Source organism: Capricornis sumatraensis, chromosome 1 (assembly GCF_032405125.1).
Source record: "Capricornis sumatraensis isolate serow.1 chromosome 1, serow.2, whole genome shotgun sequence".
Taxonomy (NCBI): domain Eukaryota; kingdom Metazoa; phylum Chordata; class Mammalia; order Artiodactyla; family Bovidae; genus Capricornis; species Capricornis sumatraensis.
In genome coordinates this window covers 248,436,913-248,461,418 of record NC_091069.1, presented here as the reverse complement: position 1 = coordinate 248,461,418, position 24,506 = coordinate 248,436,913, and the positions used below count along the sequence as shown (strand labels likewise).

Below are 24,506 nucleotides of genomic sequence, written 5' to 3'. Positions count from 1 at the left end.
TGTGGAGGTGCGTTTGAAACAGGGAGGCACTCAGAAACAGGGAAAACGCCAAATTGCCTGGATTCCCCCAGAGGTTGTCCAGTGAGCTCAGCACCCACCTGCCAGGCCTCCTACCCCCTAAGCTGCTCTTATCCTTGCTCCGACAGGACTCCACCTGCCTGTCCAGCTCTGCCCTGACTCCTGGGCCTCTCCACACCTCCCTCCCATGAGGGGAGGCTCATCTTTGCTTCTGCTTTGCCATCCTCCTGTCCCCTGGCTGGCCATGTCACGTGCAGCAGACTGCAGGATGTGTGGCCCAGCTCACAAATGAAAGGACCCCAGTGTCCATGAGAGCACCCAGTCCAAGCAGTCCTCTCATGAAGCAAATCAGAATAAAGACATCCTGCTGCCCTCACTAGCTTTTCCCTTTATCTGGGCTGAACACCTAAAGTCAGCTGGAGAAGAATGAAATTTCCAGTGGCTTTATAATTTTTATGAAAACAAAACCCCCAAAGCAACATCTTCCTTATGAATCGGGCCTCTACACAAGCTAATGGAAAGCGTCAAGCTTTCACATAAATCCTGTTTTCTTTGGTTGTTCCATCTATGGACTTTTTGATCCTGAAATTGGCTTCATCCTACACCTTCTGGTACAAAGCACAGGATGTCCGCAATTCAATGGAAAAGGCCCAGAGACAGTCCCAGGGGACACACTCCTGACACTCAGCTCCTGGGATAAGGCTGAACTGTAGGAGGCACCTGGGGTTAGAGCTGGGTCAGTGAAGGGGGAGCTGGGACCTGCCAGGCATGGGGTCGTCTTACTCAGGGTTCACCCTCAGCCAGTGAGTCCTGTGATGATGAAGCCCACACACTGCTGGGCTTCCCCTCCCCATCCCAGGATGACTTTCTCCAAGTCTCAAGTTCCTCCAATAAGTTTGGGGCTTTCTCTGCCTCTGGTCAACCACCATATGAAAGTGCTTCACCAGGGGTAAAGGTCACAGAGCTCAGCAGGTGTTTTCCAAGTTCTTTGCAGTCAGTTGTTTTGTGTCAGGGGAATGGGCCTCTGTTCAGCACAGAGGTAAGAAGGCCTCTCACCACTCAGCTCACACTCCAACCACTAGGACACCTGCGTGCTCGAAGCAGAATTTTTAAAATTCACAAACTATGATCCTTGCAATTCAGAATCTGCCATCTGGGAGACCAGGAAGAGGCTCCAGTTCTTTGCCAAAAAGAGAATGGGGACTGCGAAGTAAGACAATGCCGCCTATTAGACCATGGCGACATGGTGCACGAGAGACAATCAGGCTTTTCAGATGAGCTGACTGACGGGCAAATCAGTGACTGCATCGGCCGCCCGTGTTCCCTGACTGGCCGCTGGAGCTGTTGCGGAGGATGGTGGACAAGCTGACCTTATTCTGCGGTGAGCGGTATCACTAAGAACAAAATACCCAGAGAAGGGCTCGGGCAGGCCCACGAAGGCACCCGCACCAGGAGGGTTTCTTAGAAGTGTATCCGGCTCCTTCGCACTCTCCCCAGCAGGCAAGTTTGTGAACAGGTGACTGAAGCACTGTGGAAAATCCTCCATACAATGGAATCATTTACGAAACAGTATAAAATTACCAAAGCCTATGGATTTTCAAGTTCCACCCAGAAACACAGCTGTGATGTGTCCCCCTTTCAGTTCCTGGTGAGCTCACTGATGTTATGTGTAGCAAGAAGGCCCACTTTGCATGGGGTTTCATGAAGCCGGTGGCGCAGGCTGGTGGTCCAGCTCATATTCCAAGAGGCGGGCACTTCTGAATGTGGGCAGGCCTCTCAGAACAAGTCCTCAAGCGTCAGAGTCACGAAACTCGTGGAGATCCACATGCTCTTTCCTGGCTGGTCCAGACACCTGGGCCCCCGAGTCCCTCTGAAAAGGCTGCCTAGGTGGCCACCCCAATGCTCCTCCACCCCCCTGAAATGCTGACAAAGTCCCAGAGCAGCAGATTCATCCTGCACTGCCCTGCCCATGTGAGTGTGGGGTCCACTTGTCACGACAGTCTGCTGTCCGCAAAGACCTGCAGCAGGTTTAATCTGGGCCAGGCCTGAATCCTGCTGCAGGCTCTGCTCCCACAGCCTCCAAGCTCATTGGATTTCTCTCTGATGACACTGGCTCATTCTCTGTGTAAACAATGCTCCAGGGCACAAGCAGGCAGGAAGTAAACAATTTAACCTTTAGAGTGTATAGATAACCAATGGGAATTTGCTATATGATTCAGGGGGAACTCTTGAGAAATCTGTATGCAGGTCAGGAAGCAACAGTTAGAACTGGACATGGAACAACAGACTGGTTCCAAATAGGAAAAGGAGTATGTCAAGGCTGTATATTGTCACCCTGCTTATTTAATTTATATGCAGAGTACATCATGAGAAACGCTGGACTGGATGAAACACAAGCTGGAATCAAGATTGCTGGGAGAAATATCAATAAACTCAGATATGCAGATGACACCACCCTTATGGCAGAAAGTGAAGAGGAACTAAAAAGCCTCTTGATGAAAGTGAAAGTGGAGAGTGAAAAAGTTGGCTTAAAGCTCAACATTCAGAAAACGAAGATCATGGCATCTGGTCTCATTACTTCATGGGAAATAGATGGGAAACAGTGGAAACAGTGTCAGACTTTATTTTGGGGGGCTCCAAAATGACTGCAGATGGTGACTGCAGCCATGAAATTAAAAGACACTTACTCCTTGGAAGAAAAGTTATGACCAACCTAGATAGCATATTCAAAAGCAGAGACATTACTTTGCCAACTAAGGTCCGTCTAGTGAAGGCTATGGTTTTTCCAGTAGTCATGTAAGGATGTGAGAGTTGGACTGTAAAGAAGGCTGAGCACCAAAGAATTGATGCTTTTGAACTGTGGTGTTGGAGAAGACTCTTGAGAGTCCCTTGGACTGCAAGGAGATCCAACCAGTCCATTCTGAAGGAGATCAGCCCTGGGATTTCTTTGGAAGGAATGATGCTAAAGCTGAAACTCCAGTACTTTGGCCACCTCATGCGAAGAGTTGACTCATTGGAAAAGACTATGATGCTGGGAGGGACTGGGGGCAGGAGGAGAAGGGGAGGACAGAGGATGAGATGGCTGGATGGCATCACTTATCCGATTAACGTGAATCTGAGTGAACTCCGGGAGTTGGTGATGGACAGGGAGGCCTGGCGTGCTGCGATTCATGGGGTCACAAAGAGTCCAACATGACTGAGCGACTGAACTGAACTGAACTCAGGGAATCAAACAGGGGCTCTGTGACAATCTAGAAGGGTGGGATGGGGAGGGATGTGGGAGAGAGGTTGGGAAGGGAGGGGACATGGGTGCATCTATGGCTGATTCTTCTTGATGTATGACAGAAAACCACAAAATTCTGTAAAACAATTATTCTTCAATTAAAAAAATAAATAAAGTGGAAAAAATAAATGTCCCTGGGCCAGGGAGGTCAAGGGATATTTTGACTGGACACAGAACAAACAGAAGGAGCCTGGGGTCCAGACAGGATCCTGGGGTCCTTGCAGAAACTCTGAACTTATCACTCACACTTCTCCAACCAGGATTCCCCTGTTGATGACCTGGAGACCAGGCCTGACAAAGTGATGGGGACTCACTTGGCAAGGCAGGTCACACCACTGCCACCGTCCTCTGGGAGGCTGCTGGGGAGCCCTCACAGACCAAGATGGGGAGACAGGGCTAGACTCTCCCTCTCACTCGAGACTTACAGCCTCATGACCTCAGGAAGGTCCCAAATGCTTCCCTGCTCCTCCCTCACACCCAAGAAACGCTCAGCTAAGTTGACGTCCACCAACTGTACAGTGTCTTGACTCTTTCATTTCTAAAGTCTCAGATTTTACCCCCAACTGACTTTTAGAATGATAAACAAAGGTTCTGATCCATCCTATGACCTCTGGGCTATTATTATTTAATTATATCCCATATAATACCATTCATAACTACTGTGAAAAAAGTGAAAGTCACTCAGTCGTATCTGACTCTTTGCTACCCCATGGACTGTAGCCTGCCAGGCTCCTCTGTCCATGAATTCTCCAGGCAAGAATCCTGGAGTGGGTTACCATGCCCTCCTCCAGGCATAAGGACATGTAGCATTCATAAGGCCTGTAGCTACTGTTTATTAAATACTGCACATTGAGTACAGAGCTTCACCTATATCAAGTTATTTGGTTCAATAACATGGGTATTATTACCAATAATCCCTTTTCATAGGGAGGTTAAGTAACTCACCCAGATGCCCATCTAGAGTAGGGTAGGCTTTGAACCCAGACTCTAACTCTTGAGGCCACATTCCCACTCAACCCCTTCCCTGCTGAACACAAGCTACTAAAAGGCACTAGACTGGGAATCATTTTATTAAAATAAACAAGAGAGAAAGAAGGGACATTTTAACTAAGCCCCATGTAACACAGAAAACCAACCAAACTGATCCACAGACCACAACCTTGTCTAACTCAATGAAACTATGAGCCATGCAGTGTAGGGCCAGGGGCAATAAAGGACAGAAACAGTATGGACCCAACAGAAACAGAAGATATTATGAAGAGGTGTAAAGAATACACAGAAGAACTGTACAAAAAAGATCTTAATGACCCAGATAACCACGATGCTGTCATTACTCACCTAAAGCCAGACATCCAGGACTGTGAAGTCAAATGAGCCTTAGGAAGCATCACTATGAACAAAGCTAGTGGAGGTGATGGAATTCCAGGTGACCTATTTCAAATCCTAAAAGATGATGCTGTGAAAGTACTGCACTCAATATGCCAGCAAATTTGGAAAACTCAGCAGTGGCCACAGGACTGGAAAAGGTAAGTTTTCATCCCAATCCCAAAGAAAGGCAATGCCAAAGAATGCTCAAACTACTGCACAATTGCACTCATCTCACACACTAGTAAAGTAATGCTCAAAATTCTCCAAGTGAGGCTTCAACAGTACGTGAACTGAGAACTTCCAGATGTTCAAACTGGATTTAAAAAAGGCAGAGGAACCAGAGATCAAATTGCTAACATCTGTTGGATCACAGAAAAAGCAAGAGAGTTCCAGAAAAACACCCACTTCTGCTTTACTGACTATGCCAAAGCCTTTGACTGTGTGGATCACAATAAACTGTGAAAACTTCTGAAAGAGATGAAAATACCAGACCAGCTGACCTGCCTCCTGAGAAATCTTTATGCAGGTCAAGAAGCAACAGTTAGAACCAGACATGGAGCAACTGACTGGTTCCAAATTGGGGAAGGAGTACATCAAGGCTGTATATCGTCACCCTGTTTATTTAACTTGTATGCAGAGAACATCATGCAAAATGCCAGGCTGGATTAAGCACAAGGTGGAATCAACACTGCCAGGAGAAACATCAATAACCTCAGTATGTAGATGACAACACTCTTATGGCAGAAAGCAAAGAGGAACTAAACAGCCTCTTGATGAAAGTGAAAGTAAAAGCGATGGCTTAAAATTCAACATTCATAAAACTAAAATCATGGCATCTGGTCCCATCACTTCATGGCAAATAGATGGGGATACAATGGAAATAGTGACAGACTTTATTTTCTTGGGCTCCAAAATCACTGCAGATGTTGACTGCAGCCATGAAATTAAAAGACACTTGCTCCTTGGAAGAAAAGCTATGACCAACCTAGACAGCATATTCAAAAGCAGAGACATTACTTTGCCGACAAAGGTCCATAATTTCAAAGCTATGGTTTTTTATTAAGTAGTCATGTATGAATGTGAGAATTGGACCATAAAGAAAGCTGAGCACCAAAGAATTGATGCTTTTGAACTGTGATGTTGGAGAAGAGTCTTGGGAGTCCCTTGGACTGCAAGGAGATCAGACCAATCAATCCTAAAGGAAATCAGTCCTGAATATTCATTGGAAGGACTGATGCTGAAGTTGAAGCTCCAATACAATGGCCACTTGACTCATAGAACTGACTCATTGGAAAAGATCCTGATGCTGGGAAAGATTGAAGGCAGGAGGAGGAGGGGACAACAGAGGATGAGATGGTTGGAATGCATCACTAACTCAATATACATGAGTTTGAGCAAGCTCCGGGAGTTGGTGATAGCCCAGCGTGTTTCAGTCCATGGGACTGCAAAGAGTCAGACATGACTGAACAACTGAACTGAACTTAAAGCCCTATGTAATAAATAATAATTCAGTTCACTTTAACTTCCTTCTTATTACACATTAACTCAAAATTACTCTAAAGGAAAGAAAATGCCTTTTCCACAAAACTACAGCCAATGGGATTTCATGTTAAATATCTGGAAACCCAAGAACAGCATTTATGCACTGGTCATGCATGGCCACACAGAGACTGGGCTCACCACCAATGCCCCTGTGGCTGCCAGTCAGAGCAGAAGCCCATGACTAGACAACCTGCCCTCTCATACCATTTAGGACAGAACCATTTTCTGGACAGGCGGATATGCAGGTCTTTAGAAATAGGAAACCCACAAGCTTCTTTGCATGTCTTAATGGGGACTCCGGTGAAATATGAAACTAAATATAAGGGCTCTCCATTTTTCAACCAGCTTTTGGCCATAATCTGTTCTTGTGTTGGCAATAAGCCCTATTATTGTATATAATGAGGGAACAACTCAGCTATCATAAATGTGCACTTCCTTCTTTTTCCAAAGGTTTTCCACGCACCTCACCAGCAGCACTCAGGAAACCATAAGAGAGAATTTATTGCTTAACAACTACCCACCACCATTTCTGATTCCTGTATCCCACCTTCAGGTCAGCAAGTCTTGGTGCTTGAGAACTACACTCTCTAGGTAGGTTTACAAAAACGTCAACTCTACAATCACAAAATCAAACAACCAACCAAGTAAAACCCAAGGCTATGAGAACAGTTATTAACTCCCTGTCTCCTTGTGTTTGGTCAAGAACCATATACATGATGGTGCTGAATGTTTCGTGTGTGTGTGTGTGTGTGTGTGTGTGTGTGTGTGTGTGTGTGCCCAGTCTCTTTGCAGCCTCATGGACTGCAGCCTGCCAGGCTCCTCTGTCCATGGAATTTTCCAGCCAAGAACACTGGAGCAATTTGCCAAGCCCTTCTCTAGGAGATCTTCCCAACCTAGGAATCAAACCCACATCTCTTTAGTCTCCTGCATTTGAAGTGGGATTCTTTACCACTACCACCACCCAGGAAGCTCTGGATGTTTCATAACTCACCTAAATTCAGCACAGAGGAACCAAACTGGCCAGGTGTCCAGGGAAGACCCTGGTCCTCAGGGAGGGGCAAAGCATGGCACCTCTGCTTCTACCAAGGCATCCCTGGCCTTCAAGGCTCTGGAATGGAGCCCAACTTGTAGATCATGTTTTTATTCACACACCTTGTACACGTGTATGCTCCAGGAAGCACACATAAAGTTCAGCTGCTGTTTCTCCTAGCCTCACAAACCCACCCAGGGTGGAAGTGAGTCACCAGGGAGTGGGGAGCAGCAGCCTGGCAGCTGACACTCTGGATTCCAGCCCCCTTACTCGATCTGCCCCTCGGATTCCTAAGCAGAACCCCAGGATTCCAAGAACCACCCTGCTCATTTTAAAATGCTGACTGCTCAGTCTGCCCGGCCCAAAGCAGGAGGCCCTGCTTCTCACTGTCTCACCTACAGAGTGAATTTAAAACAAAGCAAAACAAGAATGATTCACAAGGATTCGGATGTGGCTGTCTCACAGGAAACACGCGCACCTGGCCTCATGGCCCTACCTTCCACTTTCAACAGAAGTCCGGAAACCTCATGAAGCTTCCCCATTCTGAGGAAAGCTTCCAGGAGGAAGACACTACACAAGGAAGCCAGCCAGTTTCCCTCAAGATGGTCTTTCTAAATATCTATATGCTATTTCTATCCCAGTGAAGTCTCCCAATTATGCTTAAATAGACATCAAAGTAATAATCACGGGTAAAAAGGAACTCCATTCATCAGATGCATGTTAGTGACGTCTCCAGGGTAAAATTAGGCTATAGAAAGGTTCTCTCATTTTCTGGGCCCAGGTGTCCGTCGGATTTGGTCTGGAGCCGTGTGGCACTCAGGCTCGGCATCCGATGTGCACAGGACAGGGTCTGCGGAGGGCGGCCCGGTCCGCTCAGAGAGGCCGCAGCATCCGGACCTAGCAGCTTGGCATCCTCTGTTCGCGCTTAGCAACAGCTACCGCTTAGCTACGGCGCCGGGCGGGCAGCCAAGCACGGCGCCGCCGCCGAGGTTACCCGCGAGCGTTGACCGGTAGTAACCCCGGCGCGGGCGGCGGCGTCGGCAGGTGGCCTTTGCGCATGCGCAGCGGAGCGCCCCTGCCCAGCCCGCACCTACGCGCGCGCTTGAGGGGCCGGCCAGTGCTCTTCTCTTCCAACCATTCAGAATATAGGGTTCCCGACGTGCACGAAAACCACCAGGCAGCCTCCCCCGGACCCTCAACCATATGACTGAAAGCAGGTGTGTCCCCGCCGCTTGGCAAGGACAGTGCAAACGTCACCCAGGGCCCCAGGCCTGCAGAATCAGCATCCGCCCCGGCGGAAAAGACAAGGGTTTTTACTCCATTTTAAAAGCCGGGCAAGAGCCCTGTTCGCTGGCCGGCCAGGGCCTCGCTTTCCCCAGAGCCGCCCTGGGCGAGGGCGCCGGGGGAGAAGTGTGGAATAGGGAGAAGGGGTTGCGGGGGTTGGGATTGGCCCCAGTGAATTCGCTCCTTGGAGACAAGCCAGTCTGGTCGCCCTTGGAAGGAAGGGCAAGGTGAAGGACAGCTGGCCCGAGAACCCCATCCTGGAGGGCACAGGATCGACGGAGTCCTTAGGGTGGTGAACACAGCCGCCCCCGGCCCAGCCCATGAAGGAACTCTGGGGGTCTCTTTCCCAGGAGGTGGGGAGGCTTTCTGTGGCACCTTTGCTGCCACCGGGTCTGGGGTTGTGTTTGTCATGGGCAAAGAAAGGTGAGAAAAACAGCTGATCTTACGTGGACCTGCGAAATGACAGAGGGAGGAGGGTTCTCAGTGGAGCTCAGAGCTGGCGGAGAGGCTGGTGGTTAGTAAGATTCGCGGTCTAGGCCTGAATCTGACATCTGCCTCCTTCTAAGCCTCCTTTTCTTTCTGGTTAGGTCCACACTGACAATGATGCCCTGTGGCTTCCCCATGCGCACTTAACAGAGACAATATGCTAAAGCAAACAGCATTTGTTTAGAAAAGCATTTGTTTAAAAAATAAACACTTCACCCCCAAAAGTGGGAGGGAAGAAACAACAACTGAGAAATCCCATTAAACTCCTGCTAAAAAGTTCACTTTCAAGATAGGCAGAGGGGATATCAAGGCAAGGGACTTTTTGTCTGAGCACAGCAGCTTGTCTGATGACCGTAAAAGAAACAGACAGAATGACTCGGGTTCTGTTTTTCAGTTTATCCCCACCCTTATCAGTTCACCACCGACAGCATTCCGGGAGGGGCTCCTGCTCACTACCCTGCCCCCAGGAGTGCCACTGCGCTACCTTCTCCCAGAGCAGGGCTCCAGCTTCATCTCCTCTACCAGCCACATGCTTTTCATTCCCTCCTTTCCAGATAGCCCTGGAGCTTAAGGCACCTGGTTTGTACATAGGCTTTTTTCCTCCCAGTTTGTGAGCTCATTTCAAGACCAAGATAATGCACATTTCTTCAGAGTTTTGAAAAGCAGAACTTGGATCAACAAATGAACATTACTCGAGTTGAGATTTCAGCTCCACAGACAGAATTCTAAGAATGAGAGTTGTGCAAACATGGACCTGGTCAAGCCGGGAGGTGCCAGGCCTTGGTTGCTGTCAGGATGGAGCAAGAAAGATTGCCCCATGGGTGAGAGGTCAGAGGAGGGAGCTCCCAGGCTCCTTTGGGCTCCAAGATTCAGGCTCTAAATATAGGACTCCATTGGACATAATTGCAGTCTTGAAGTCAAGCACAAAGAAGACTAACAGCAGACACAGCTGACGAAAAGTAAAACTAAGGGCTGTGGGTCAGGTCAAGTCACGGCAGGCACACCAGCCTCCATCCTAGACTCTGAAAACGCCTCCTGATGCCTTTTGCAAATTATGGGCAAAACCACCCAATATTAGAGATACTTTATTCAAAGGTAAGTTTTCTATAGAGGTTTTGGAACTCCATCAGTGAAGGTTTTAGAGAGGATGTACCACCATCCTAAAAGCTCCTCGTTTTGTTCAGGTCAGTCTTTCCAAATGTTTTTCATCTGACCCACGTGGTTGCCTTTGTTCCTTAAATAAGCAATTCTGCTGGTTCTAGAACTGAACTCAAAACAAGCAGGTGTGTGGTTACTAAACATTTTATTCTACCAGTTTATACACAAAAGAAATGGTTTCATGTTCAGCAGAATGTCACCTTCGGTTATATCTTGGCCTTGATGGATTCAGTTCTGGTTTATACAAGAAGATGTTAGTTCCAGCATATGAAGTTTTAATGAGCATACTTGGGGGTGTTAAAGGAAGGCAGGAGGGTACCTACCCAGCAGGCGAAGATGAGTGTCACAAGAATGTACTCAAAAAGTGACACAGTGACACCAAACCCCAACGAGCAGAGCACCATCCTGCAAGGTCCCACTGAGGAGACCAGATGGCTCCAGACCAGGAACACTCTTTAGAAAAATGGCAGTGTGTTAGCGGGTCCTGCCAACTGGAAGGCGACTGGGGTGGCCTGACAAGGACATGAAGGAGAAGAGGAGACCTCAAAGCCAGTGTCAGCAGGGTCACCTGTGCTATGTCTGTGGGGGCTGTAGAGCCTGATCAGACTACATAGGGATCATGCACCCCTGATTCCAGGTCCCAGTTAGTGATGGTTTGACCTCCATGCAGCAGGCCCCAAGAGAGCTACAGAAAGGGTGCCTAGACCCTTTGGATGTTCAAGTTCTGCCTGTAAGCTAGCAAACTCTTTTGGTTTTATACATGGTCACACTGCCTCCATCTGTCAGGAGAGTTGGCCTATCCTCTATAGTTTTTCGAGGCAATGGCACCCCACTCCAGTACTCTTGCCTGGAAAATCCCATGGATGGAGGAGCTTGGTAGGCTGCAGTCCATGGGGTTGCTAAGAGTCGGACATGACTGAGCGACTTCACTTCACTTTCACTATAGTTTTTCAAAGCCTCTTTCGGAGCCTATAAGGCAGAGATTCAGAATTATTCCAGAAGACCTCATCATCAAAAGGGCCTGAGCCAGTGGCCTGTCCCAGGGAGCCACAGAGAACCTGGCAACTGGCCCCGGAGGGGGCAGAGGAGAGCTCCAGCTGTCTCCATTCACCAAGGTGACCTGGGGCCATTGGGCTCCCCATGTCAGCACCCCAGCATCAAGCAGGGAGTCCTCGTAAGCAAGGTCTAGGTTTGCTAAACTGCACCATAAGACCAGCCACAGCCTCAAAAACAAAGGCAGAGTATCAGAAGCCTTTTCTTTGCTCCCCAAAGAAAGCTTGCCTTTGCATGACAGTTTCATAGAAGATGAAAGTAATTGATGTATGGCCAATTCATTTTGCTGTGCAGTAGAAACTAATACAGCATAGTAAAGCAACTATATTCCACTAAAAATTAATTTTTAAAATATCATTCATGCTAGAGGAGCATAAACCTGCCTTCACACCTAGGCAGCCCACCCCCTAGAGCCCCCTCACTGTTCGGGGATTTCTGCAGTCCTCCTTTCACTGGCCTTCCTCCCCATCTATATCCCCACCAGTTGGATCAAGTCACCCAGTGCTGGGATGGAATCCAGTCTTCCCCTTAATGGAAGTGCTGAAAGGGATTTTAATGGCACCTTCTCCTCATTTTAGCCAGCCTGTCATTGCAGGCCTTGTGAAATAACTGTGGAAATTAAGAGAAAGCAAACTTGAATTTGAGAAGGGCATTCAAATGCATTTTTATGGCTCAGAAGCAAACCAATACAGATAATCTGATGTGGGGCCGCCCAGAATGTTTAACTCTATCCTGACATTTGGCAAGGATGAGGCTGGAGGGTCTGGTTTCAGAGTAGGAGGTGCTGTCCCATTCCATCGAAATATTAGCATGTTGAGACCCCAGCCGGGCTGAGGAAGAGGAAAGAAGACTCTCTAAAGCCCCAGCTAGGATTACTTTTGTTCTCAACCCACAGGTAATCTGGGGAGGTGTAATTTCATTTCTAAGAATCAAGTCACCTGTTTGTGCAAAGCATGTCAGGCACACCAGCCTCACCTCCCTCCGGAGAGGACAGGACAGCCAAGCCTCTCCAAGAGATTAGGAAGCCTCTTTATGGGTCCCTGTGAAAGGCAGAGGTGACTGACATCCAGGCAGGCCTATTAAAGGGAAAATAAACCAGAAGTAACAGTAAGGCAACCCTAAGTGGTTCTGTAAAAAGGGGCGAACCATACTCATGCCACGGTGGGGCCTGTTGTCAGGTGCCCATGCTGGGGCCAGGGGCTTACTGGGTGTCTCGTTGGGGCTAGTCTCAAAGCCCCCATGCTTTCGTGTCCCACCTCCCCTGCTCCTGTGACCTGGGATATGTCTCCGAACCTCCTATACTCACTGCATTGAAAGGACAGAATTGGCCCCTGAGTCACCTAAACCAAAGTGCTGCTTGAATTTTATAAATGGAAATGGCTTCATTCTCCCTGGAAGGCAGACGACTCAAGAGTACCCACTACTCCACTTCATGGACAAGCTCTGAAAGCCAGGAGTGCTGTATGCGTGTAGAATCGCCTCTGCTCCACCTCAGCCTTTCATGATGTGGATTCTCTTCCCAACAGGGGTCCTGAGCTGCTGTCTAGCACAGGAAGCTCTCAGCTCAGTGCTCTGTGACAACCTGGAGGGGTGGGATGAGTGGGGGTGGGGGGAGGTACAAGAGGGAGGGGATTATATGTATGCTGCTGCTGCTGCTAAGTCACTTCAGTGCTGTCCAACTCTGTGTGACCCCATAGATGGCAGCTATAGCTGATTCACTTCCTGGTACTGCAGAAATTAACACAACATTGTGAAGCAATTATACTCCAATCAAAAAAATTTAAAATATATATATATATATGGAGTCCTAAATGTTACCAACACCAACGCAGTGCCTAGCTTCCACAAGGCAAAAGCTACTTTCAAATTTAAGTCACACTGGGGTGAGTGAGGACAATTAAATTAGACACTCCCCTACTTCCCTCAACACAGTCGTTCACATGACTAGTTCATGTTATGATACCAAAGTCCAAATTGTTCCAAGTCATCTGTCCCATCAACTCTGGCTCCATGAGTGAATTCCTTGAGGTAAAGTCATTACTGTATCAGAAGTCAGTGAGATCCTCCCCGGGGGGCACTCTTTTCTCCTGGGAATGGTTCCTTTCACAATTATGCTCTCTGCTAGGAATCTATTATACGATCCACATTTTCCTCTAAAGACATCATTAATCATATAGTGAAAATGTAACTACAATTGAAAATACAAGACGTTTTCTTAAAGGCCACAGTCAATGCCTGGCAATCATCAAGCTCAAGAATTGTAAAGAACCAGTGCTGACATCGCCTTCTTAAACATGGTGTCACTCACGTCCTTTCCACTAAGGGTTATGAAGCTTCCTTTTTCCATCTTCTTTAAAATAATTGTGTAGGAGCTTGTGATATTATTCTAATGCCAGTGACAGACTTTGCTATAGCATTCTGTGTCAAGTTATTATATAGCACCATGTTCTGGGATGGGGGTTGGGGGAGGCTTTCCTGGAGTTTACTTGGGTGGACTAGTGTCTGTGTGAGGGGGAGAAGCATGGACAGGAATCCAAGGCGAGTGGAGGTGCTGGCTCTGACTTTGAGCGACCACCCCAGCCTTCAGGCTCCTGTGTCCATCACTCACTATACAACCAGGCAGTCCTGAAACACGTCACCCTCTCAACCCACAACTCTCATTTTCCTTTCAGAAACGCCTCTCCCCTCCTCGGTGCACTGCGTTCAGCCCCGCTGTGATCCTTATAGTGAGCTCGGCACATAACGTTGAATTTTAAAAAACAAACAACTCAATACAGACAGAAGAACAGAACACGGTGAGAGAAAAAAGCACAAAAGCTCCTGCCCCAACCGTCAGTTGGACTCGGCATGACGCCTGGCATCACACATCACACAGAGGTGACGCCAAATATAAAGCTGCCACCAAGAGAAAAGGGAGACACTGGCCAGCTGGATGAGCAGCAGCAGAGCGGGCCTTGTGGGCACTGAGCCTGGAGAAAGCACCGCTGCCCTGTGGCCACAGGAACCCTGGCACTCCGAGGCCCTGCACCAGGCGTGGCCTGGGCACCAAGCTGGACCACCAAGTCTGAAACCACCGTCCAGCCTCTGGCCATCCCCGAAGCTGAGGCTCGGGGCAAGTCCTGCACATACTGCTTCCTCTGATTTGGTGAGAAGGTGGACAAGTACCCCCCCAGCCTCCGGGCGTGTGGGAGTGATAAACGAGCGGGGCACCAAAAACAAAGGAAATGATGGAGTGCAGGGAAGGAGGGCAGGGCCGGAGGAAGGGAACAGAGGTGCTTCAGAGGCCAAGGAGGAAGCCGGATGGAGAAGTCAGGCCTCACTGCTTGAGAAACCAGCAACCCGGACACATCAGCCTGCCTTCCACTCCAGCCCTAACCATCTCTGACTCACAGGCAGGTCCCTGGGGCCCACACCCTACTCCTCCACCCAGCCCCCCATCCCAAGCCTACACAGAGGTTACTTCAGGGCAAGTGTCTACCCAGAAGCCACCTGGGCAAGGCTTCCTAGTAGGCCACTGGCCATGGACCTTGGTGGCCTCTCCCTTGCTAATTAAGAGGCCATTTCCACTGACAATCAGCGTGACCAGTTCTAACAAGTAGAGACTATAGTGTGGGCAAGCCACACATCTGGCCAGGAAGTGATATTCTTCACCTGCCAGAGCCCCAAGTGAACACCTGCCAGAGCCCCAAGTGAACACCTGCCAGGTTGGATTTCAAGCCAACATTCTGCCTCCGTTTTCAAATGTTGGCATTTCTGCATTGCAAGTTGTCTCCATTTGAAAAATACCCATCTAAGCACTGCTAACATCATGATCACATTTCCAAGGCCACACGTAACACATGGACAGAAACCTGTTCACTCTCCCAAAGGTTTGCCACCACTTATCTATGGACACGCAGCAGGTCAAAACCTCACAATGTCCTCCTAGTCACTTAGTGCATTTTTTCAATGAAAATCTTTGTTCAAGTGAAGAAGGAAAAAGCTGGAAACTTATGTTGAAATTTCAAGAGGCTCAAACAAATAGGCTCCTGAGCCTCTCACAGAATTTCTTTGTTAATGAAACAGGCTGGCACGCCCTGAAAATATGTCTCAGATCACTCAGATACTATCAGCTGCTGATAGTATCTGTTTGGGATCTGTTCCTGGTTGTGGTAACAGACCCACAGTCATCCCACAGTCAACTTGGCTCCAAAGTCCCAGGGATCTGTCAATCAAGGCTCTAAAACCACGGTTCCAAGGGATTCTGGGGTGCCACACCAACCATCTCAACAGATTCGTGTCAAGGCGGTAGGAAACAAGAGAGGGAAGGCAAGAGAGGGCAGAAAGATGAAAAGTTAAAAAAAAAAAAAGTGAGTCTTGGTGGGTCTTCTTCATAAAGAAAGAAGGATAGAGCCTAGATTAAGTTAAAAGGTTTAAGCAATATAAACATTTAGAAGGTACCTGAATCACTTTGTTCCAAATTCCTCATGATTTTCCAGTTGTTTTAAAAGGTTCAGTAGAAACTAAAGACCATCGTTTCTGGGTGACATCTAACATGCCCTCTCCCAGTCACCTCCCTCCCTTGCCTCCAAAGATGGACGCAGGATGGGTACACAGAGCTGGGGTGAATGAGGAGTGAATTCCATGGGAATAAGTCAGTCAGGCTTGAAAAATAAATACCAACCCAGGGAAGCATCAACTCCACACTCTGAAAATCCAGAGCTAGCAAAGGAGCATCTCCATTGTGAAGAAAACTCAAAATACCATCAGTTGTCGATTCCCAACAACAAGCAAAAGGGCAGCAGCAAACTCGTGTGTGTGCGCGTCTCCCAAGATCTCTGAAGTCTCACCTGCTCCATCAGCTTTTCTGTGTTTACGGCTAGCCCACCAACACCCCCCTGAGTCAGTCCTTTCAAGACCTATAAACATACACAACTGGTTTCCAGAGAGGTTACCCTAGGTCACTGGTTACTTTTCAACACTTCAAGCATGGGAGGAAACACCTGTTTCCATTTTTCTCTGAAACTAAAAAAGTCCCATCTAGAAAGACTAACATTAACAGCATCCAGTAAAGAGAACCCTCCGTGTTCAGACTGGAGGCCAGCACACAGGAACGCTGGTCAAACTTTGTGATCATATCAGAGTTTAAGAACTACTGTGTGACTCACAGACACAGAAAGCAATCTTGTGGTTACCAGAGGGAGAAGGGGAGGGATAAATTAGGAGTTTGGCGTTAACAGATACACACCACGATGTATAAAATGGATAAACAACAAGGACCTATTGTATAGCACAGAGAATGCGATTCAATATCTTACAATAGCCTTTAATGGAAAAGAAGCTATAAAAGTATGCATATATATATATATATATATATATATATATATAACTGAATCACTTTTCTGTACACCTGAAACCAACACAACATTGTAAATCAACTACACTTCAGTGAAAAAGACAAAAACAAAAACACTCAAGATGTCTCTTGAGTCATCTAATCTGATCTGTTCATATCATGAAAAAAGTGAGAAAGTGAAATCGCTCAGTCGTGTCCGAATCTTTGTGACCCCATGAACTGTAGCCTATCAGGCTCCTCCGTCCATGGGATTTTTCCAGGCAAGAGTGCTGGAGTGGATTGCCATTTCCTTCTCCAGGGGATCTTCCCGACCCAGGAATAGAACCCGGGTCTGCCGCATTGCAGGCAGACGCTTTACCATCTGAGCCACCAGGGAAGCCAAAAATCAGGCATAAAGCAATCAGAGAGATTGGCCACAGCAGAGCCGGAGTGGAAAGAGACAGTCCCCCACCTTCCAGACCCGGATTTTCCCAAACCACCTGATGATTCCTTCAAGGCTCCGCCCACCGCCGAAGGCTCCGCCCACCGCGAAGGCTCCAGCTGCTCCGCTGCCTACCTTTCTTCCTCCACCAGGGGCCTTCTGGGACAGAGTAGGAGAGATCCTTGAACTCAATGTTCACTGCCGCTCTCCGAGGCAGGGAGGAGAGGCGCTGGGCTTCTGTGAGATTGTTGTCCTCCTTCTTCAGATGTCCGTTCAGCAGCTCCTTCTCCATGGCGTCCCTGTTGCCGAAGACTACCTCGTCCACTGAGACGCACACTGACTTGGGCTCTGTCATCCCTGAAGAGCCGTTCTAAGGAGACAGGAAAGAAGCGCTGAGAGCAAGTGTAAGCTACATCACGGCAAGGACCACAAGGAGAGAACCGTCCATCTACCAACACTCCTCACCCTCCACCGTGTCCTCAGCAGCACAGGATGGGTGCTCCCCTAGAGGAATTCCCTCTCTCCAGGCTTCACTTCTTCTACCACTATAAATATGCTGAAGATAAACTATGAAACAGATCTGCCGTCTTATTTAGAAATCATAGCATCTAATCACAAAACCAAAATAAATACACCACTTGTCTCAAAGAATGAAACATCAGCCACCCTAAAAAATCATCTACTTACAGTCCACTTGTTAAAAAACCCAACAAAAACGCACGAGACTGCTAGAAGTGCACAGCTGAAAGAGCTTTATGATGATCTCGTTCAGTACCTCCCTGGTGTAAAGTCATACACGTTTTTCAAGAGCAATGGTATCGCTTGGACCCCTGGGAGTTGGTCTTTTGTGTTTTCCTGATAAATTTTCCAACCCCCCTACAACTCTCCTCTCTCACTGTATCTTCATAATAGCTCTGAAGTGTTGGAAAGCTTGATTTTTTTCTCTGTGATACAGACAAGGAAACTGAAGCACAGACTATTTTAAGGAACTCTACGATCAAGTGAGGGGCAGAAGGGATCCCAGAATATGCTGCTGCTGCTGCTGCTAAGTCGCTTCAGTCGTGTCCGACTCTGTGCGACCCCACAGATGGCAGCCCACCAGGCTCCCCCGTCCCTGGGATTTCCCAGGCAAGAACACCAGAATATGAGTCATCCATAAAAACAGGTGCCTCTTCCACTGCATCACCAGGATACCTAATACGTAGCTCCATTGGCCTTTCAGGCTTCCACTGGGAGTCCACTGAACAGGTGACCCAAGAACCAAAAGTATTTATGCAGAGAAAGGAACATCCTTTCTAATGGCTTGGCAATACTGAACAAATCAATATGCTTCAGGCACATCCAAAACACAGAAGAACCCGGGGGTGGACAAATAATGTGCTGTGCTTTTCTAGCTGTCTCTTGAATGGAGAGAGAACATTCCCCCATGCCAAAAGCGTGGGCCTCCAGTGACACACCTCCATACTGTTGAAGGCAGTCCACCTGATCTAGTCTGATCTGGATGACCATCTTTGATAATTCAGGCCCTTCTGATGGCTGTAAGGCTGGGTAGCCCCTGACATACTGCTATCTGTTCTAAACAGGAATAATATCACACTGTTATTTTTCCATAGGTTTGTGGGGGTATTTCTTTAAAGTTGATGGCTTTTTGATCATTATTGTTTCTATTAAAAAAATCTAAAACAAAACCAGAGGGTGGACGATCAAGAAACATTCTTACAACCCCCAGCAACCCTAGTGACCAAAACAAACCCCCTCCCCATTAGAATGACCTCTTGTGTGTACAGTGACTGCATCCTTAATGAGCTGACAGTATTTCCCTCATGGGATTTAAGGGCCCCTGCAGTATCAGAGGATTTGGAGGTTTCAAATCTTTAAAGCAGGAGTAAGGGGATGGGGAGATGTGACCACAGGGGTTTCTGGTTCTTACGATGCTTGAAAATGTTGTTTTGCAGTTTAAAAAAAGACACACCCACACACACACACCTCCCAGGCATCTCCCACCTCTGAAAAACTTAACTGCATCAGAACTTAGTTCATTGACTGTAACATTCTGTGGATAAAAATTAAAGTGCAGAGTAAAACTCTTGACAAAATTAATCTTGCTTTGCCGCTGGCACCAAGCACGTGAAGTGCTTCAAATGCAAACATGAGTGGGTTCGTGCATCCCCCACACAATCGGGTCTGTGTCAGCCTGACAACGGGCCTCCTCAGAGCCTGGGCTGTGGAGAAGCCCCTCCTGAGCCTAGGAGGGCGCTGCAAGGCTTCCGCATCCACGCTGGCCCAGCGCCTTCAGTGATGGGACCCCTTGAAGGAACAACAGAGACCCTGCCCTAGTTCTGCACGAGCTTGGCTTTGACCCACCAGTGCGACGCTCACCTTCAACTCCAGCACACAGAGCAGCCCCAAATGCCATTCCTGTGCCACCTGTCTTGCCCTTCCGGGAACAGGAGCTTCTTTCTCCGGGTTATAACCCAGTGTGACTCCACAAGAGTCCTGGAAGCACCAGTCCTGGCTTTGGCCGGGGGTCGGGTAGTGGAAGAGGAGACAGCCACCCCTTCCCAGGGACTGGGGGGGGGGGGGGGCGCGCGGTGGGTACGGTAGTAGTGGAAGGGCTAGGGGCCGGGGGGTGGGGCTCAGCAAAGAGTCCTCCTGCAGTGCAGGAGACGCAGGAAAAGGGGTTCTATCCCTGGGTCAGGCAGATCCCCTGGAGGAGGGCTTGGCAACCCACTCCAGTATTCTTGCCTGGAGAATTCCATGGACAGAGGAGCCTAGCGGGCTACAGTCCACTGTCGCAAAAGGCCCACGCGACTGAGCATGCACGCACGCATGGGGTAGTGGAGAGACCAATGGGCAGGGCAGTTAGCTCCAGGCCTGGTCTCCAAAGTCCGTCCTCACCCCCCACCTTGAAAGGTGAGATGTCTGCGTGGCATCCTGAGGCTCTAAAGTCTGGGTGGCCAATCGTTTTGTGTTCAGTTAGGGACAGGGAGTTTCCAGCAGCCCCTCCACAGAGCGTGGCCGCCTTCCCCCTCCCGCCAAGGTGGACCATCCTGAGGAAGCCCAGGGACACGTCAGGTCTCGCAGTGCTGATGAAGCTCACACAGCACGGGGATGAGCAGCCATTACTCCACCCTCCTCCCAACTGGAGCAGATGCCCACCTGGAGCATGGCAAGGGCCTGACTTCCCCTCTAGACTTATCTACTCCCTCCCTCCCTCACTCTTAGCCCAGATAAAGCCCTGGGGATCCGCAGCCAGCCAGCCAGACACGCTCAGGGCCAAGACTGGGCCCCAAAGAATTTCAATATGAAGGGGCCAGGACTAGAAGGAAGACGCTACTGGGACCCGCAGGGGTCACCCAGTGCAGCGCGGGCCTGGGGGTGTGGGACACACGTTGCTTCTGAGGAAATAAACTGTGAGCTGGGCTTAGCAAGGGGAGGTGGAGGAGAGGTGCTGCTTCATGATGTTCCCTGCGAGGGAACAGCAGGTGCAAAGGCTGGGCAGCAGGAGAGGGCGGAGCACCTGGAGACCGGAAATTCGGGGGCTGGAGCGCTGATGTGGGGTGGGGTAAAGCGCTTCTGGAACAAGATGGGACTAGAGAGGCTCACCGGGTCCACAGGGTGGAGGGCTTGCCAAGCTTGTTAAGGGATTTGCATTCTATCTGGAAGTCTCTGTGGGGCCGCAGAGGGATGTCAAGGAGGAAGTAGCCAGTAGCTGAGTAGCTCCGCAAGGTGCGGGAGCCCGGGCGGCAGGAGGGTGGTGGAAGTGAGTGACCTCCACTAGCTGGGGATAGTGGGGAGGGAGACAGATGGACGGGCCGGTGGGACAAAGCTGGGTGAGTAAACTGATTTGGAACTGAAAGAGAGAAGCCAGAGGCCCGTATTTCCTATATAAAGTTTTGAATTATTATGCCTCCGGCGTGGTAGGTAAATGATTATGAACAATAGCGACTATTCATTCAGTAATGGACGACAATGTGCCCAATTACACTCCAGGCTGCATAGATTACTCCCCTTCTGTCTCCACAGTTCGACAGGGGGTATACCCTTTTCCACTCCACTTCACAGAGCCTGAGGCCCCAGGGCTAAGGAGAGGCCGAGCTGGGGGCCAGCTCCTGCAGGGTGCTCCCACAGGCACCGTCCCTAATCACGCCGGAATATTGCTTGGCTTGCTATAGGCAAATTGCAGTAGTCCCTAGGCCATCCCAGCCCCTGTTCATCACAGGCAAAGCCACAAGAGACTGGGGAAACCGTACAAGCCCACCTTCCAAAGCAACCAAAGCAGTGCATACCATCACCCGTCTTTCCAACGGGTGTCCAATTAATAAAATCCTACAATCCTGTCTGATGGGAGGTAGTGGCTGTCACTCCAAAATAGACCAGCTCTCTTCAAACACATCCTCAGATGAGAGCTGCCGAGGATGTAGGTTACAGCTAGCTTGTCCTTAGCCTCCGGAGCTCATTAAAAATGAAACAAATATATCTTCCCTCCCGATTTGTTCCCTTTCATTGTACGTTTCCCTGTCTTACCAAAGCATTGTCTTTGCCCTCTCCCTCCACACAATTAGTGCTGCATAATAAACGGTAAATAATAGCAAGTCCATTCACAGGTGTTGAGTGGCAAGGAGACCCATTTGGACTGTTTTTGCTTGCTGTTGGTAAGAATTTTTTCTGGGCCACTGATTTCCTTGCATATCTAGATACCTATTTAGCTAGGGAGGGTCTCTAACAGTCAGCAAGCCCTGCCCCCACCCCGGACCATAGTGACGCTGGTTCACTCTCTTTACTCAGGGAAGCCCAGTTGGAGATAGAAACTTTTCAGCATCTTTTCACAGCATCTTGGGAAGGAAAGGAAAGAGGAACTCACAGGCTCCAGGCACTGGCATGCACTCTCTCCCACTTCTCTCCCTGCTGCGAGCTACAGTGTCCACCTTGATGAGTGGACCCTGCATTTGGAGGCCAGACCCCCCCCCCCAAACACACACACTGGAACCTTGAGCACAAAAAAAAGGAAAAACTAGGTCCAGCACCCTCAAGAGCACTGCCTAAGGGAAAAGAACCCGTGTCAAGCCCTTAATTAAGCAAAGGGTAGGTGTCACTGATACGGTCATTCAGAGTGCCAACCTCATCGTCTCCAAAACCTGGCTTCCAACAGCCCCAAATGCCAATCCCATTGGGAGCCCTGCCCGCCCCACCCAGCCCAGCTCAGGGACTCGCGAACACGGGTGGGTGGTTTTCCCATCCTCCAAGGCACCTTCTCTAGACTCACACCTGGCAGTCAGCCCTGGGCTGGACCCTAGAGGAAAGTTTAGGACCCTAGGAATGTCTCTAGGGTTCTGCTTATGACTTGGGTCGAAATTTTAAATTTAAAAAAGGACAACGTTTTCAGGGAGAATGATTTTCACGCAAAACAACATTCTCTGAAAAAAGTGAGCTCAGCCTCCTGTGAAAGAAACATCTAAGTTCTGGTGCTGCATCAAACCGTAAGGTAACATTCAGGAAACCTTGGCAAAAATATCTCTACCTTAAAACATGCTGATTCACTATTGTCCCACATGTATAAACCACTTTTGCAGCTTTGAAAGGGCTTCAAGAGTTAGTTACCAGGCACCTCCAAGACCTGAAACTTTCTTTACCCACAACTAACAACAATAATCTCCTTCATTTTCCATTCCCACCTTCATTCTGGAATCCCAAAGAAATGAACAAGTGCAAAATGAAAAATAGTCAAGTGTTACCCAAACATTCAACCAGATAAAAGCAAACGTCATGAGGGGGCTGCCTTTTTCATTTGGGTATCCCTCTCATATATAAGAAGCTAGGTCATAAAGGCAGAGACCTTCCAGAGATGGGACCCGGCATGTGGATGTCCCTGTCCCTGGCTCTTTCCTGCTCTGCCAACCTCCTCAGTGTGTCCGCGGCCCCATTCTCTCGGTTTACACAAAATCATTATATAATGAGCTGGCGAGGCTGGGTATGTTCTACAGTAACCTGTTTGGAATCATAGGATGCAGTTGTCAGAGCAGAGCATGCGCAGAAACCCGGCTACTTTTTTTTTTCTTTCGCTCAAGGCAAGAGGTAACTGTCGGTCAAATCCTGCGGAGCCCTGCTGACTTCAAATACAGGATGCTAAAAATGAAATAAAGGCAAAGGATGGGGAAGAAACCCGTGCGTGCTGTGCACGGTGGGGTTACAGCTCATGGGAAGTGACTAGCAGGATAGTAAACACACAGACAAAGGACAGAAGAGGGATGCATGGTGGGGGTGGGGGCGGTTGGTGGGGGGGAGGCGAGATGGCTTGGAATACGGAATACTTTATTCTATCTGTACTTTAGATGACCTGAAATCAGTCCAGAAGTACCTCACTGCACTGCCGGTGTGCTGGGCATAGAAATGAAAGGCCCTGGGATGGGTGAGACTTTTGTTTTGCCTTTTTCCTAATGTGAGTTTATGGAGCTGATTTAAAGGGCAAGAGAAAACTCCTGACCACCTATAGAAACAGCACTTACTGTAAGTGTCTAGCAAAGAATTCGCCTGCACCCGGTGGTCCCCCTACGGAGCTGGCACCCTTGGGAAGAGTGAGATGAGCGCCTTTGTCCCCACCCCAGTCTCTTCCCAGGGTAGAGAAATGTGACCCAGGCTACCCCCTCACTTGCCTCCCCCTAACTCCGTCTAGGCCCCTCCTGAGCAGGTCCGGGAGAGGCTGTCCCCGGGGGCGAAGGGGCAGCCCAGGCTCTCGACCACCTCTCTCTTTTGTTCCCCTAGACAGTGCTGGCGCTCCGGAGAGCAGCGCAAGAAGCGCCGGATCCTCAGGCTCCCGCCACGCGCGCGGGCAGAGGGATGGGACCCCCTTTTCCCTCTGGCCCAGGCTGCCGCCCCGCCCCAGTATGCCATGGGTTCCCAGGCCGAGCACTCTGAGGCGGACGAGGTCAAGGCCATCTGTCTAGTTGTGGGACCTCCTCCTTCCCTTCCTCCGTCCCCTGGCCCTCCGCCTTCCCCGCGTCCTCGGCTGCAAGCAGCATCCTGAGGCGTCAGGTGGCCAGGGCGGGGGACGATGTGAGTCGGGCGCCTCCCCCGGGGCTCACGGGCAGATGTCAGGGTGCGGGTCTTTGTGCGTTTCTTATTCTCCCGGAGAACAGAACCCAGCGCCGGGGGCAAAGGATGCGCTCACTCACCATGGCGGTGCCAACCGAGAAAGTGGCCATAAGACAGGCCATGCCCCGGGGGCGGCGGCGGCGGCGGCGGGGTCAAGGCTGCGGGCGGCGGGGACGGGCGGCGGGCACGAGGCTGCGCTCGCACCGGCTCGGCTGCTGCGCGCGGAGCGGGCTCGGGCTCGGGCTCCGGCTCTAAGGGCTCTGGGGCCCCGGCCCCGCCCACGACTCGCCCACTCCGGCCCCGCCCTCTACCAGCGATTGGCCGGCGCGCGGGGGTGGGGCGGAGCCGACAGGTGCGCGTGCTCTTGTTTTGCTTCTGCGGGGGCGCGGCTGGCCCAGTTCTCCGCGTCCCAGCTCCACTGGCTGTCCGAGCCGCT

General features: G+C 49.6%; 1 protein-coding gene across 3 annotated transcripts in view; it reads right to left on the bottom strand.

Annotated features, from left to right (window-relative positions):
- Nucleotides 1–24,192, bottom strand: part of ABCG1 (ATP binding cassette subfamily G member 1) — a 62,816-nt gene extending 38,624 nt beyond the window's left edge. For 2 of the 3 annotated variants that reach the window (XM_068965214.1, XM_068965220.1), the window contains exons 1-2: nucleotides 24,151–24,192; nucleotides 17,114–17,348 (exon numbers count right to left, since the gene is read on the bottom strand). In XM_068965214.1, coding sequence (XP_068821315.1) covers nucleotides 17,114–17,348; nucleotides 24,151–24,192 — 277 coding nt within the window. Of the gene's footprint in view, nucleotides 1–17,113; nucleotides 17,349–19,022; nucleotides 19,032–24,150 lie in introns of all 3 variants that reach the window. The other variant, XM_068965226.1, reaches the window with a different exon arrangement.
- Between the last annotated feature and the right edge of the window lie 314 nt (nucleotides 24,193–24,506).